Source organism: Thunnus maccoyii, chromosome 4 (genome assembly GCF_910596095.1).
Source record: "Thunnus maccoyii chromosome 4, fThuMac1.1, whole genome shotgun sequence".
NCBI classification, from domain to species: Eukaryota; Metazoa; Chordata; class Actinopteri; order Scombriformes; family Scombridae; genus Thunnus; species Thunnus maccoyii.
The window spans coordinates 14,892,972-14,908,066 of record NC_056536.1 but is presented as its reverse complement, the minus strand read 5'-3'; the positions used below and the strand labels follow the sequence as shown (position 1 = coordinate 14,908,066).

At 39.3% G+C, this 15,095-nt stretch overlaps 1 protein-coding gene across 6 annotated transcripts; it reads right to left on the bottom strand.

Moving 5' to 3' along the window:
- Positions 1–224: 224 nt before the first annotated feature.
- Positions 225–14,940, bottom strand: LOC121895781 (PPARGC1 and ESRR induced regulator, muscle 1). 6 transcript variants are annotated; one of them, XR_006095841.1, is made up of 6 exons: positions 14,835–14,940; positions 13,912–14,125; positions 3,572–8,252; positions 3,235–3,456; positions 1,411–1,527; positions 225–1,071 (listed from the first exon to the last, which is right to left on the bottom strand). XR_006095841.1 is itself a non-coding variant. In XM_042409225.1 (6 exons), exons 3-6 carry the CDS (start codon positions 4,000–4,002, stop codon positions 956–958), a joined length of 888 nt encoding a protein of 295 aa, XP_042265159.1. In that variant the 5' UTR covers positions 4,003–8,252; positions 13,912–14,125; positions 14,835–14,940; the 3' UTR covers positions 225–955. The 6 variants fall into 6 exon arrangements, 4 of the variants coding, with proteins under 4 accessions (XP_042265159.1, XP_042265160.1, XP_042265157.1 ...); XR_006095842.1 differs by having other exon boundaries at positions 3,235–3,759; positions 8,120–8,252; XM_042409225.1 differs by having other exon boundaries at positions 3,235–3,798; positions 3,912–8,252.
- Between the last annotated feature and the right edge of the window lie 155 nt (positions 14,941–15,095).

Genomic DNA, 15,095 nt, shown 5'->3' with positions numbered 1-15,095 from the left:
AATAATGCTGAAAAAGCACATTTTCCAATGAACACTCTCATCTAGTAGTTTGGGTCTATAGTGAAATTTCTGAAAAATGTATGAAATCACTTGGAAACTGAACCACATACAGAAAAGTGACAATCTGGTTTTAGGTTGTTTTATGAGCTTATGTTGCCCTCTAATGTTTGAAAAGTTTCAAGTCTGTCCAAGTCCTTTTAAGATAACAAAAGACACAGCACACATCTCAGAGATTCTGTTTACTGTAGTTAAACCGAAAGGCAGCTCACAGAGTACCAAATACTGTACAGTCAACTATAAATTATCTATCATGAAAATAAAATTCCCTTCATATGATAAAAAAAAAAAACTGGCGCAGAAAAAGTCCCTTAAATTAATTATTAATTTGAAAGGGTGTTATGTTAAAATATGTGTAATCTGTATAAAATATTTCCAGTAACAATAATTGGAAATATTTCACACAGTCGTTCTGTATAAAAGCCTTTGCTACATAAATGTAATGTAATGAAAACAAACAGAATCATCCCAGCTTCTTCACATTGCCTAAATCCATTATCACATCCATTTAATGGCTCAAACCTGCCTTGAATCTTTCTTCTGTACATACTGAACATACTGAATCCTTATTTACATATGTGAAAGCCTGTCTAAAACCTTCTTTCTCATTTTGTCTTTGGTCGTTTCATGTACAGTATCATATATGAATACTTTCAGATGTTTAAAGTGTCAATTGTTTAAAAAATGAAAAAACAACTACAATTAAATAAAACCTGTTTCCATTTAGATTCAATGGACAAATCTAAGATTAATAAAGCAATTATGATGCAGATTCCTGTTGCAAACATGTAACAGCACATCAAACGTGACTAATTCCTCGAGGGACTCAGGTCCTGCAGCGGCTCATATCCACGTTTTCATGGGAAAATAAATCGTGACGTATTTAGAGGCGGAGGGATCAAGAATCAGACGAGGCAGTTTCTTGCAATTCCCTCTCACCGGCTGCCGCCTCCACCTTGACGTACTTTCGCAGGTATCGGATGGCTGACAGAGCGCTTACGTTTGCCAGCAGCACTGCGTGATAATACAAATGAAAAGTGAGCCATAACATGACTCATGATACTTTGCAATCACAATATTGTAATTATCTCCTAAAATAATGTTCAGACTTCTCTGGAAGTTGATTTTATTTCAATGCTTTGTCATTATTATAGTATGACAAAGCCTCAGAATATTAGTACCAGTCAACAGGCCTTATAATCCTTAAAAAGCTCAATTTAACCAACAAAAAATATAATAAATGTAGACCAACTTAGTGGATAAATAAGCAGTTGATTTTCACAATACTGTAATTATAAATAAAGGTTATGTCTGAAATTTTAGTACATGAATGCTACATGTTAACATACATACCAGCTTTCCAGGCATCTCCAACTTGTGGGTTTGCAGTCTTCAGAACCCACGATGCAAATGCAATACAAACCAGACACATGTCTGATTGTCTGAGAGGCAGGAATGAGGCATCCAACCCTTCAAAGAAAGTGACAGAGTGTTATAGGAAACATCTTAAATCATTTATTGCACAATGCATTGCAGATATGACATCAGCCATCCGCAGCCGAGTCCAGTGAGGTCAGGGGCTTTATAATCGCCACTAACACAACAACAGCTGAGTTATACGTAAGGCCCCATTAATATGTAGGGACACACTGTGACCAGTCAAATCCGCAGCACCTGCACAGGTTCCACTTCTGCAAACGTCCAAGGCCGCTTGATGCTACTGATATTAGACATCATAACTGTAGTGGCCTTAAAGTTAATCCTCATGGCAACTGCTGGATATTGGATGCCACATTAGTAGGTTATAAGTTATTATCTTAATTAAAACTGGACATTTAACATGACATATATATGTGTGTGTGTGTGTATATATGTAGAGAGAGAGAGAGTGAGAGAGAGAATCCTTAAGTCAAAGTATTTTCATTTCCTTTCACAGCTAAACATAAATTAGAGCACTCCACTGGCAGCTTAGAGAGGACACTCATTGAGTGAAGTCAAGTTATCACGTACTACCATTCCTCCTGGCTTTTACTGCTATGTGCCTGCGGTGCAGCGAGTGTCCTCTGACAGCTGAAGGTAAGAGAATCTGTCCCGGTCAAGACTGTGACAGCTGACTGAGTGGATGATATGTCCTTCACTACAACTGTCCACATGTGAGTAAAACAAAAAAAGCTTAACTTAAAGAGTTCAAATACTGACAGTGCATTGTCTTTAAATCCAGAAGTGGAAAAAGTACAGGTTTGGACATACTGGCACAAAGATACTGTCTGTTAGACTGATCCATAGAATTAGTTTTATTTTTGTTCTTATAATCATCCATTTCAACTTAGATTTGCACAAAATAATTCACAAATGTCAACACTAAAGTGTTAGCCAACACAGTCCAAAACTAACCCTGAATAAGAGCTGTTTCCATGGTAACAATCCATATCACACACATTTGCTGTTGCTCCACTTATAACCGTATTTTCCTGGTAAAATATCCTTCTATCTTTTAATTTAACCAGGAAGCAAGGCTATTTAATCCTGCTTAAAATATTTTTAAAAAGATCAGTAAAATCAGACCTGAGGGTGTCTGTATATTAGTTTAAAACCAACAGTTTGTGTGTTTCTCAGCTGCTTATAAAAACACCCTCAATAAATTTGGGCATGATAGTGACTTCAAATAATGTCTTTTGAAAATTGCAAACAGTCCTACATTGTAGTTGACTTTTGGGTGACAGATTGTTCCTTTAATTACCTTTTAGTGACATTTACCTTCATTCCATGAATTTTCAAAGAATAAAACCCTGATGAATTTCTGTTCTTCTATGTGTACCTTCCAGAAACATCTTGGTTTAAATTAGCAAATTGGACTGCTGAGCCTCATAATTGGTCTGTTTTGTTTTGAATGAAATCTGGAATTTCTATCGTATAAACACACTCACATCTCTGCTTATTGTGATGGGCAATGCAGTTTTTTCTCTGAATTTAAATCTCAATTAGGTGTCACCAAATGAACCAAAATAGAGAACAATAGATGATTATAATTCATAATAAATAAAGACATCTCTACTTTAATTCAAGTAAAATGCTTGCGTACTTGTTTCATCACTGTGTATCATCTACAATGTCTGTAACAGCAGATGTTTAAACCAAATTCTCATCATCGTGTTCATTGTGTGCAGTTGGACTCACTTGGATTTGAAACAGCTATCTGTAGGTCCTCATATCTGAAAGGCTGCTGCGCTAGTTGTCTGGAGATCCTGTCTTCCAGGTGGTAGAGAAGAGGATCAGGAAATGTCATGTCTTGATGTCCCAGAGCATTGAGGGGACGAATTGTCCCCCGAAGAGATTTGGCACTTTGCCTCACAGGTACAAGAGACAAAGGGCTCGATGTCTGCTTCTGGACTGTAGATCCTGTGAAATTAACATTCCTGAAGGAGAATGTAGTTTTCCAAAAGAAATTCTGCTTGAGGTCACTATCTGTGAAGAAATTGTCATATATATCTGTAGATATCTGATTTGAGCTTGCCTTACGGGTGAATCTAGTCACCACCTTTACAGGGCTGCCACTTTCATCATCCTCTTCATCAGATTCCAAAGAAGAATCGTCAGTTGAGGAGGATGTGAAGAAATAGTCATAAGCCTCTGGGAACTGCAGGTTTTTATTTGTTGAGCGAGAGTAGGAAAAGATAGGAACCAGCTCATCCTTTTCCTCTGCTGTGATGAGAGGAGAGAAGAAGCTTTCTGTGTCAAACTCTGAAAAGAAATGATCGTACATCTCAGGGACAGAATTTCCATCAATGTAGGGGGCAGTTATGTTATCTGTATCTGATTGGCTTGGAATTGGTTGTTTGTTACCAAAAATGTACCGAAATATATCTGTGAAAGAGGTTCTGTAGCTGTCTTTTGAGGATGAAGGTAAACAGTCCGTGGCTTTGTCTTCCTTAGACACATGTCCATCAGTGAAATACTCTACTGCTTTTGCTGATTCTCCTTCATCTAAGGTTTGTAAAGTTTGACCTTTCCATGCAGAGCGAAAAGTCTGAGATTCCAGGGCAGGCAGATTGTGCACACTTATATTTTTAGAAATCTTTCTGAGGTACTTTTGAGCACTTCCAGAGAGGACCGGCTGAGAAACATCACTCACAGACGTCAACATCATTGTCTCAGGGTTAATATCAGCACCTTGGCTCACTGGGACAGGTGCACTCTCCCACATTATACCCCTCGAAGAGGTAGAATCAAGTGCTGCGACAGGACCTGAATTTGATTCTGCAGAAGCACCAGTTTGCTCAGGCTTGGACTTCTCCTGTTCAGTCAAAAAGCCTGAATCTGTCATAGTGAGCATGTCATTCTCCTCACTTTCCTCTAAGGGTGTAAGGGAGCTGGCTGGAGCATTTTTGTTCATCATTCGTAAACCCAGGATGTCATTTATTGTCAGCTTCTCCATCTCATTCCAAAAAGAAGACATGGCGAACACAGAATGTTTTGAATCCGGTGCATTTTTCGCCTCACATTCAGCTTTGGATGCTATGACGGCATCTTCTGCTCTGACGACTAAATCGCATTTTGATTCAGTTGTGTCATGTGACTGATCTTTAGGTTCAGAAGTGGCATCTCCTCCCTCATTTGTTGCCAAGATTTGTGAGGCTTTTTCTCCTTGACCTTCAGAGTCATTTGGACTGATAGATGAAAAAGAACTTACCGACATGTCTGTGATATTTCCATTTGAGAGAGACGTGACAGATTCTGTGTCCAGAGTGCAGAAGGATGATACAGATGTAATATCTGAAGCAGTTGTTAGTAAGTCTTCAGATGTGGACAACCTGGGATTGGTTTCTCTCTTACTGTTGCCTGTTAGATTAATTTCACCAGATGACAAAGAATTCCCATTTTGAACAACCATTACTTCTGCTGAGTTAGCACTTTCTGGCAAAGCATCTAATTTGGATAAAGTTTCCAGAGGATGTTCTGTTTCCTTTACTGAAGTATTCATAGCTATACTGGAGGGACTTTTAGACCGACAGCTTTTATCAGGCGATGAATTGATACCATCTGATGTAATTTTATCACAGGTCGTTTGAGTGGGAATCTCCATCTGGGATTTTTCGTTGTGATTAGGCAGTTTCAGCACATCACAACTGATCCCACCAGTTGCAGACAGAGGAAGGTGAGTGTTTTCCAGTGTAGAGCTATAATGGTCTGCATCGTGACGGTTAATTTCCAGCTGTTGTTGGGGCTCAGCCTCACTTAGACTGTGTGTGTGGTTGTCTCTGCCAGAATTTCCAGCCTCTGCAGCCAGGACTGACTTAGCAGTGGATAGTTTCTCATTTTGGATGACTTCCACAGCAGGATGATTTGAGTCTGCCGTTGATAAAATACTGGGAGTTATTGAGTTGACCTCTGCTGAACAACATTTTTGATTTTGTTCATTTCCCATGATAGAATTATGACTCTTTTCATCAGACTGTTGGAGACTCCCTGCATGAACATATTTGTTTTCACTGTTTGCTGTTTCTGCGGCCGGGTCTGATTCACCAGTTACACCTTCAGTAAGTGAAACTGGCCTCCCAGAATTTATATTCAGGCCAGTCATTTCTTCTACCTGTAATTTGCTGCATGGCTGTGAGTTTGTTGCCATATTAGCACTGTTGTTTAGTGCTGAAATCACACCGTCATCCTTTGGAGTTACTGACTTCTCATTAGTTGCATTATTTTCAGTCGAGCCTGGTGCTTTACACCGTCCTTGTTGAACTATGCTGTCTGGTAAATGTTGGTATTGACTGTCACATGGAGGAACGGAGAGAGAAAGACTTGCTTTTATCTCGTCTCCAGATACGATCACAGGGAAATTGTTTGTGACTGAATATGAAGTTAAGGTGGATGTTGCATTTTTTTGTGGTTCATTTAAATTAAATAAATTAATATCATCAGATAAACACAGAGCCCTTCCTCCTCTCCATGTATACTGCTCCTCATCTGAGTCACTCTGCTTGACTAAGACCTGTCTGTCATGTCCATTCCCATTCTCAGCTGGATCGGAGCTGAGTCGTCTCTTCTTCCTTCTCTTCCTTTTAATAGAGGCAGATGGAGACGTTTCTTGGCTCGTGGCTTTGTTTGTGCATGTCGCATCTGGATGTAGAAAATTTGGGTTTTGTTCGTCCTTCCGTTTCACATTTGTCACAATCTCTAGATTACACTGTGAATCAGTGTTACACTGACTTGATGACAAATCTTTCTGCTTAACATCCTTGAAAGGTGTGCACGTTTTCACTTTTACCACTTTGTCAGCTTGAGGTGATGTTTCTGAGCAGACAATCCCGTTTGGTGAGTCATGAGACTGATTCTGCAGTGTTTCCTTGTTTGCTCTGGTTTCTGTGCAGTCTTCCTCTTGGATGAATAACTCTATTTGAGGGGGAGCTGATATGTTAGTCTTGAGCACTGAGTTACTGGCTGCAAGTTCATGTGAAATTTTGGAGCCAGGCTGGACTTTCTTCATTGTGTTTATGTTGCTCATGGCGTCGACAGGCTCCGTGGTCTCTTTGCCACCTGCTGTTTCACCCCTGGCAGGCGGAGAGTTTAACTTGGGGTTGTTTTTTGGCGAAATACTGCTGCTGGCTTGTTTCCCATCACTACACAGCTCCTCCTCCTGTATTGCTTCTCTGTTTTCTCCAGCTTTTACTTGGTTTGGCTCAGGAAGCTTCTCTGCCTCTGTAAGACTTTTCAGCCTTTCAAAGAATATATTGACAGACTGCAGGTGTATATCCTCCTCGCTGCCCGAGAGGACGCTCTCCATTCCACCAACGCCGTGTTTGCTGAGGAAATGCTCCACAGGTGAGCCCTCACAGTCTGGGGGGCCGTCGACGGGGCGGTCTGCCTCTGAAAGGCCTGCTGTTAGGTCGACTCTCTTAACCCTATTAGCAAGAATGGACGCTGTATCATCCATGTCACTCATGCCCGAGTCATCCAGACCTGCTAATGCTGGAGAAAGCATGCTGCACTCCTCGCACTCCTGAAAGAAGCAGTCCCAGTCACGGTCACTGATCTCCACACTGTATTCAAAGTCTTCCATTTTGATATAGAGGGCTCAGCACAACCTGCAAAACCAATCAAAGTGCTATTATTCAAACATAATCACTTTTAGCAGCATCATAAAATTATACGTCTTTAACACAAAATGCCAAAACAACATATTATAAACATGAATACTTAACACTAAACTGCCACAAGATAACTAAATCGACAGATTAATAAAGCAATTAATGCAATTATAAAAAACAAGCATGTAGATTTTAATTGTACACAATTTTGCAGCAAGGTTTTAAACATGTAAATAACTTAAGTCAAATGCAACAACTTATAATAATGTGATGTAATGTAAAATAATGAAATGTAATATAATTTGAACGAGCCAGTAAACTAAAATTATTGAGAAATAAATGCAATTAAGCTATTACTAAACTAAGTATGATAACAGTCAGTATTGCTTTTTTCTCTGCACTTCTAGCTGTTTGCATATGTACTTGTACATTTATGTACTCTTGTTTCCTACCTGTCCTGCTTCAGCTGTGATCCTGGTCCACAGGAGGTGAGATCTAGAGGTCTGGTGCCTGAGCAGCACCATGTTGTATGTCCTGTGGTAGGCATCCTCGTGCATGAGCACGTACAACGACGAGCCCCATGATTTGATAAATATAGAGCAGTGCTTCTAGTCACGTAATATACGCTGTGTTCTTGCAGCAGCCATCTCCAACAGAGGGATAATGTTTCTGAACTTTAAATAAACTCTAGCAAAGGCCTGAACTAGTTATACAGGATATGTAATGTCGCTATTGTTTCATCTGATACATACATGTAAAAATCTATAATAAAAATTTGTCTGGGTGAAATCAATGTTTGTTGTGTGACTTTGACTCTATTGTGTACGCATCATAATCTTTAATAAGATAAGTGAATCTGTGTTGAAAATCATGTGGTACCTACAGTGGCGTCCCTGGCAGCTGCTGCTGATTCCAACAACAGCCAGTCGCTCAGCAAATATAGGTGTCATGCGAGGTGTGTGTCAGTCAGCTGATACCTCATTGGTGTGATGTCATGGAGTGACAGTGGATCTGAATCTTTCCTGTGCAACGTTGCCAGACTCTGCTGGAGAACCAGAACAACTGACGAGCCCGGAGCTGCATCATGTGAGACTCGTGACTCATCTGAACCTGGACAGAAATACAGACAAAAAAAATCACTTGAGAAAAAAACTAAATCGATTCAACTCCAACTTCAGTGAGGCATACTTTTATAATGAGTTGTAACTAATGGATATATTAATGGTTAATAATTCATTAATTAAGGCTTTATAGATCAATAAGAACAGCTTTTGGTTGCCAGACTGTGAAAAATCCATTTAGCTTGTATATGTCCTCCTTCAGTAAAACTTGAGCTCTCTAAGAGTCATGAATTTGTCACTTTACAGTACAGATCTGCAACTATAAATGTCCCTCATTAATAAAGGGGCATTCTACTACAATTAGGCACCAAATCTACAATCGTAAATGTTTAGAAGTTGTTAATTAATAGATTTTGGTCCGGATGTCCTGCAGCTCTTTTCCAGAAGTGGTTGAATGGCTCATTTGAAAGGTCTTCCTGATGAATTAAAGAGGTAAATAAAAAGACAAAGCAAGCTGTGCCAGGAAATACACACCAGCCAAATGGCTTTTTCACAACCTAGCAACCCAAATAATTTCCTTATTAATGCATTATTATTGATCTATAAAGCACTAATAGATAATTTACTAACTACTATATTAGTAGCACTTCTAAACCCTTTATAAAGTATGCTTTATTAGAAAGCAGCAAACAAGTCTAATGCATAAAAAAATAATTTAAGCTAAAAGCTCCACTTATTCAGAACTTGTGAGATGCAGTTGAAAGCTCTGAAAACCTAGTAAGTGGACCTTTGAGCTTGAGATTATTATAATATCATATATTATACATTATTATATTTTGTTACACAAAACTGTTCTCAAAGGTCAAAAATGAACTTCCATTCCCAAAATCTAATGATTTTAAACTACGACTTCCTGTTGACTGCTTGTTTTGCTTTACTGATCTTTTCCTGCTGCATCTTCTTTTCATTTGATCGCTTAAGTCTTCCTATGTTATTACAGTTTAATCTTTAAGTCAGCAAATGAACATTTTTGCAGTTGCTGGGAGACAATTATACTCTCAGGTGCTTAAAACTCTGGCACAGAAACAGGGCTTATTTAGTGCTTGAATGTGAAATCTTCCATTAGTGAGGACGGCTTATCTGAGGAGGGCTTGAGCCTTTGTTTACAGCTATCACTAAGGACAATGTGATTACGGGGCCATCCTTGCTGTCAAAATGTCACTGACACTAAAAAGATACCAAGATAACCTATCAGTCCTGATCTCATTATCAACTGTTAAACTATACTTAACAGATGCCTAATGTGCCTTAATTGCAGTAAAATGTATTGATTAGCGATGATGGCATCCCGATGATAATTTAGTATGGAAACCCCTCACATGATATGTTTTACTGCTCTCTGGCAGCACTATTTTGTGAAGTAATTACATCAAAAGTGGTGAATTTGGTAGATTTTCACAATATGTATGCAGTATGCTAAGCTTCGGGTATTCAAGACCTTAAAAGATCAAATTTGGATAATTCTTGCTTTAGTCAAATTTTTCTCCGCAGTGTCACTTTGCATTCAGAATTTGCATCTAACACTGTCACAGGCTGTAACTACAGCCTTTATTTGCCTAATTTTCATCACTATAGATATTTATGAGAAAACAGACCCTCTAATTAGCCAAACCACAGCCTGGGCTGTGTGCCCAAGAGGGCCCTCTCAATTCATCAGCTGTGATAAAGGGGGACAAGCCAGGGCCTGTGTGGCTACTGCACCTGGGGCAGCGGGCCGTTTTGACACGGGTGGGATTCTGTTTCCATCAACAGGATTAAACTCTTATGAGTCAGTTCTTGGACTTAAGATTGGAATCTGTTTGAGCTGTTTCATAGCGGCTCATGCGACAGAATTTTACCCTAATTGTTTACCATGTCAGCCCCGGCAATTCAGCGTCAATTAAACAAAGCCCAGTAAACAGACACATTCAGCACCAGCTCAGCGTGATGTTTAAACAGAGAGGAGTTTGTGTATGGTCCCGTTACCAAGCAAGCATCCTTGGTTGGTGGCATCTTTTGTGTCAAACAGGGGTGCAAAGTCTTAATTATAGCAAAGCAAAGGGTAGAAAAACAGAAAAAGTAGACAAAGATTCCTATTTTGGATCTTTGAGGGCTGTTTAGAAAGCATACAGGCTGTTTGGCAATTTACAAAATGCCACACAGGTTGATGTAGACTCTTACAAGACGGCTTAACTGTTAGTGAGTCAAAAACAATAAGAGGTCATGACAGACAGTTCTCTAAGGATTACACTGCTCATAGGTGTAAAACAATAAAGATATCATTAAAAAATAGGGTGCTTAAAAATATATTTTAACAAGTTAAATTAACAACATTATTTTTCCTGGTAGTTTTCTGAATGTGAATCAGTCTGTAGCTAAATTAAAATGTAGTCATTGTTTGTGACTCAGCTTCTTTAATTGATTTTATCTTTTTCAGTGTTGCATTAACAGGAGCTTAAGGAAGTGACATGGAGGACAGAAAGTGTTGAAAATATATTCCAAACAAATGGATTTAGTGTTTCTTTTTATTTCAGTATTTACTGTACATTTAGCTTCTCTATCTCCAACACCTGCATGTATGAGATCAGTGTTTAGATCTAAGTTTCCCTGTTGCTTACAATGAAATCTGTTTTATTTTATCAATCCATCTGATCTGATTTAAGTCCTAAACTTCTGGTCTCATGCTGTAGTGTTATTTTCTTATTGTATCCATTTGCTGTTTATTGTAAATTATATGGTGTATGATTACAACTCCAGTAGCCTATAAGATGATTTGTTTTCTCTTTGTTGATCAGATCTGTATGTTTAATGTGACAATTGATAAATGTTGTATATATAAGTCAGTTTAAACAACAAAATTAATTCCACTTTTCCACTTCTTCTTTTCCAAGAATCTGCATCCACAGGTCAGATCCTTCCTTTAATTTTACTTTTGCAGGGGTACTGTATGTTAAAGCTGCCATCAAATAGTGATATTGAACTGAATCAACACACTGGGAACTACTCTAGTCCCACCATGACATTTAAAATGGTTGTACCTGTGGCCTACTGGTTTATCCTCAGTGTGAGGCAGAGAGCGCCTGCAGGCACTCAGGAGGATTATGCATCCTCCTGACAATGGTGAGATTTGATCAGGCGTACTAACAAAGCATTATTGTCTTCACCTCAAATGTCACCGACAACACAGAAGTATCAGTGCACTGAGATGTTTGGGGATCATGTCAAAATCCACCAATTCGACTCTGCAGGATTTAAACTTTACCTCCGGGCTACCATACCTGCGTTTTAATGAAAAGAACACAGGATGGTTAATTTTGCTTGATTATTCCCACAGGCCTCCTTATTTACTGGTTGCAAGATGGCGAGGAAGTGACTCACATGACATTGTCGAACTATTATATTTGACAAGGAACAGCCTCCAAAAACTCATTCTGCCTGAAAATAGTATAATAGTTGAACTCACTGACTTCTCCAGTCAGTGACTCCAGTACTTCCAGTCAACCACATGATGGCGCTTAACAACCACCATATGAGACAAAAAACATTGAGCCCATGCATGTGGCCCCACTGGCCGTATCCTTAAAGGATATTTGAAATTTAATGAAAGCATTCCTATTTTACTGAAGTAAAAGTAACGACACAATTACAAAATCCATTGCAAGAAAAGTCCTACATTTGTTAATAAATGTACAGAAATATAGCAGCAAGTATCACACCAGTAAAATTAGACTCACTGACAGACTCTTAGTGTTATAGTATTACTAGATTTATGAATTATCATTACTGGTGCATTGATATGTCATGGTGGAGGTAATTTTAGCTACTCTATGTACTGTTGTACGAGCCTATAGCTATAGTCTTTACAATGCTGAGCTCATCACAAGTTGGTAAAACTGTAAAGCCCCTCTATACACACTGATGGTGTAAATACACGAGTGTGTTCGCTGATTTGCGTGATTTGACTTCATACAGCACCTCTTAAGTACACTACTTACTTTCCCCACGACTGTAAATAACAAGGAAACATTTACAGCGTTTGTCTGTTCCAGTTCAAGTATGGCTTTATGGAGCGATAGGACATCATCTCATTTTCACCACAGTTACAGTAACCTGTATGTCTGCATGACAGACTGCATATCTACGTGCATGTTGGCGCATTAAATGACATATTTAACAACTGAAATATCGCTATACTCCCCTCAGATCATCATGCTGTGTATACTTTTCATATTGTTTTTGAACTGGAAACATAAGACATTTACTGAGAGCTATAAAGGATAACTAAACTTAAAGCTGCACAAAAGAGTCTTTCATGGTGTGCAGAGTCATCTCTAGCTATATTCACAAACCCAGTGCTGAAGCCTATTGGTTCCATCTCCATTGCCTCCTTCCTCTCCACCATCAGGCATACAACCACATCATTACACATTAGCTGGTGTCAAGGTATTTTTAGAACTTCAGACAGCGGGTCGGATTCTTCTTTCAGTTTCCAGCCTTAAGGCGGTCTGACTCCTTGCACATAAAACAATTTAGCCCATTTTCACCACTTCTTCCCATGAAGCCAAACAACTGAAGTGATTGTAAAGCAAGCTGAGTGAGACCTACACATTAGCGAAGCTGAACAGTGCACAATTAAGGCAGCAGACGCGTGACTTCAGCTATGTGCCCGAGGTGTGGGTTGACCCTGGCTGACTCTGCTCTGTCTCTGGTCTGTCTCTGGTCTCTGTCTGTCCTGACCGCATGCGGCCCTGCAGGCCTCATCAGCTGGGTTAATTTGTGAAAGACAGCTGACACTGTTCACTTCATCTGCTTTGCACAACAGCTTTTTCTGCCATAGTAAAAATATTGCCAATATCTGTTAGACTGTGTTCATACAATGACTTAAACAAGCTCAGTCCAACATGAATAAGATTTAATTTGCTGTTATTTTAATTTACCTTCTTATAATAAATTAAAGAAACAGAGTCCAACATGAATACGCTTTAATTTGCTATTAATTTAACTTCTCTTACCCTTATCTGTCTATGATTATGAAGCATTGCTCATGAGAGATTTTATCAGTCTAAACTATGTTTAAAACTTTACAAAAGCTCTGAAATCTGCACCGTACACTTGAGATTGACTTTTTTTTTTTTTGGTCTCAGATATACAATATGAAACAAAAAGGCTATTTGCACTCAGGGCATCATCATCCTGCCAAACAAAGAGAGACTAAATAATAATCTTTAAAAATAGGGCTTTTAAAAATGTCATCCGATCTAAAAAAGTTTCAAGGTAACTTCAAGCCTCCAACTCTCAGGTTCATCACTATGTTAATGGATGACAATGGGCTTATTTCCAGTTTATTTCAGTGATGCTTGAATTGAATGAAAAGTTTTGGCATGGTCACACTCCTTAGGGAATGTCCTTCCTCGTCTCTGCCTCTGCTTCTCTGCAGACAGACCACTGTTTACTCTAGGTTAACCATATGGCAAGCCATGTGAGAAATCATTCTTCACTCACTGGACTCTGCGGGTTAATAAGTTATCTGAGGACAAAGAGCTGACAATCCCACCACCACAAACCCAGCGATGGCCTTCCTTCCTTTGGCCTGGGTCACCGGGGTTATCAGTGACAGGGCGAACAATAGGAAGTGGTATGGCCAATCAAATCGCAGCACTGTCACTCACCTCCTGCATGCCTCCACACAGCTCTACAGTGCTGCTGGGAAACAGAGCCATCCGTCCACCGCTCTCATCGCATGTGAGACACAGAGTCCTGTGCTGTCACCACTTTAACCGGCGTGTCACACAGCATGAAGCAGCCCCTTGACCTCTCATGTATTAACAGTGCTCACCGCCCGAGGCCGACAACAATCCTGGTGTCATTGTCCCGTCAGAGCACCTGTACAGAATGCATAAATTACTAACAGACTTCTGGAAGTGACAGCACACTTGTTGCTGGCAGAATTATGACTTCCAACTATTTCCAGAGCTACTGTACATTACTACAAGTCAAAAGGGCGCTGGATACAAAAAATGTGTCAATAAAAAAGAAAGAATCTGCACACATACCCCCATGACAAGGAAGATAAGTAAGCTGATCCTTTTTTTTTTTTTTTTTTTTTTTTTAATTTATAGAATTATGACTTCTAGACATGTAGACTCTGAACAGAGACCATTTTTCATGTTTTATAGTCTGAATCATGAACACCAGTCCTTACTGTAAGCCTGGAGGGGATCATGCGTTTGGTCATATGTGTGTGTGTGTGTGTGTGTGTGTGTGTGTGTGTGTGTGTGTGTGTGTCTGTCTGCAGCTAATCTCGCTGCAGACATCAGCCTAATATTTTTTAACACAATTATGACAGTATACCCAAGCATCTCTCTTGGTTAGCTTAGACTTTTGTCTTTTCAGCAGTCCTCTCCATTTTACAATATGCGTTATTACGTAGCAAAAGACATTTTCCGACACATTTCCGGCAATCGGCTAGGCTAAAATCAAGGCTTGCCTAGTCGAGGCCACATTTTTGGCCTTTGTCGTGGCTCAAAAACTAACATCCATAGAAAAGTTTGGTCTCATCTTACACTAGAGCATCTGCTGATTAATTCCATACCTGATATATTATGATCCTGTAAAGTTGGGCACGTTACGAGATGAATAAATTCCTGTTTGTGTTATCTTCGCCGCCATCTTGGCTGTACACACCTGGCGGAGATCTGCACTAGTTACCTACGTGCTGACAGCAGCAGTGGAAAGTAAATAAATACATTTACTTAAGTACTGCACTGAAGTACAAATTTGAGGTGTTTATAGTATAAGTATACCATAGTATAGTTATTTGTATTTTTTCTGTTTAAGATTTGACCTAAAATCA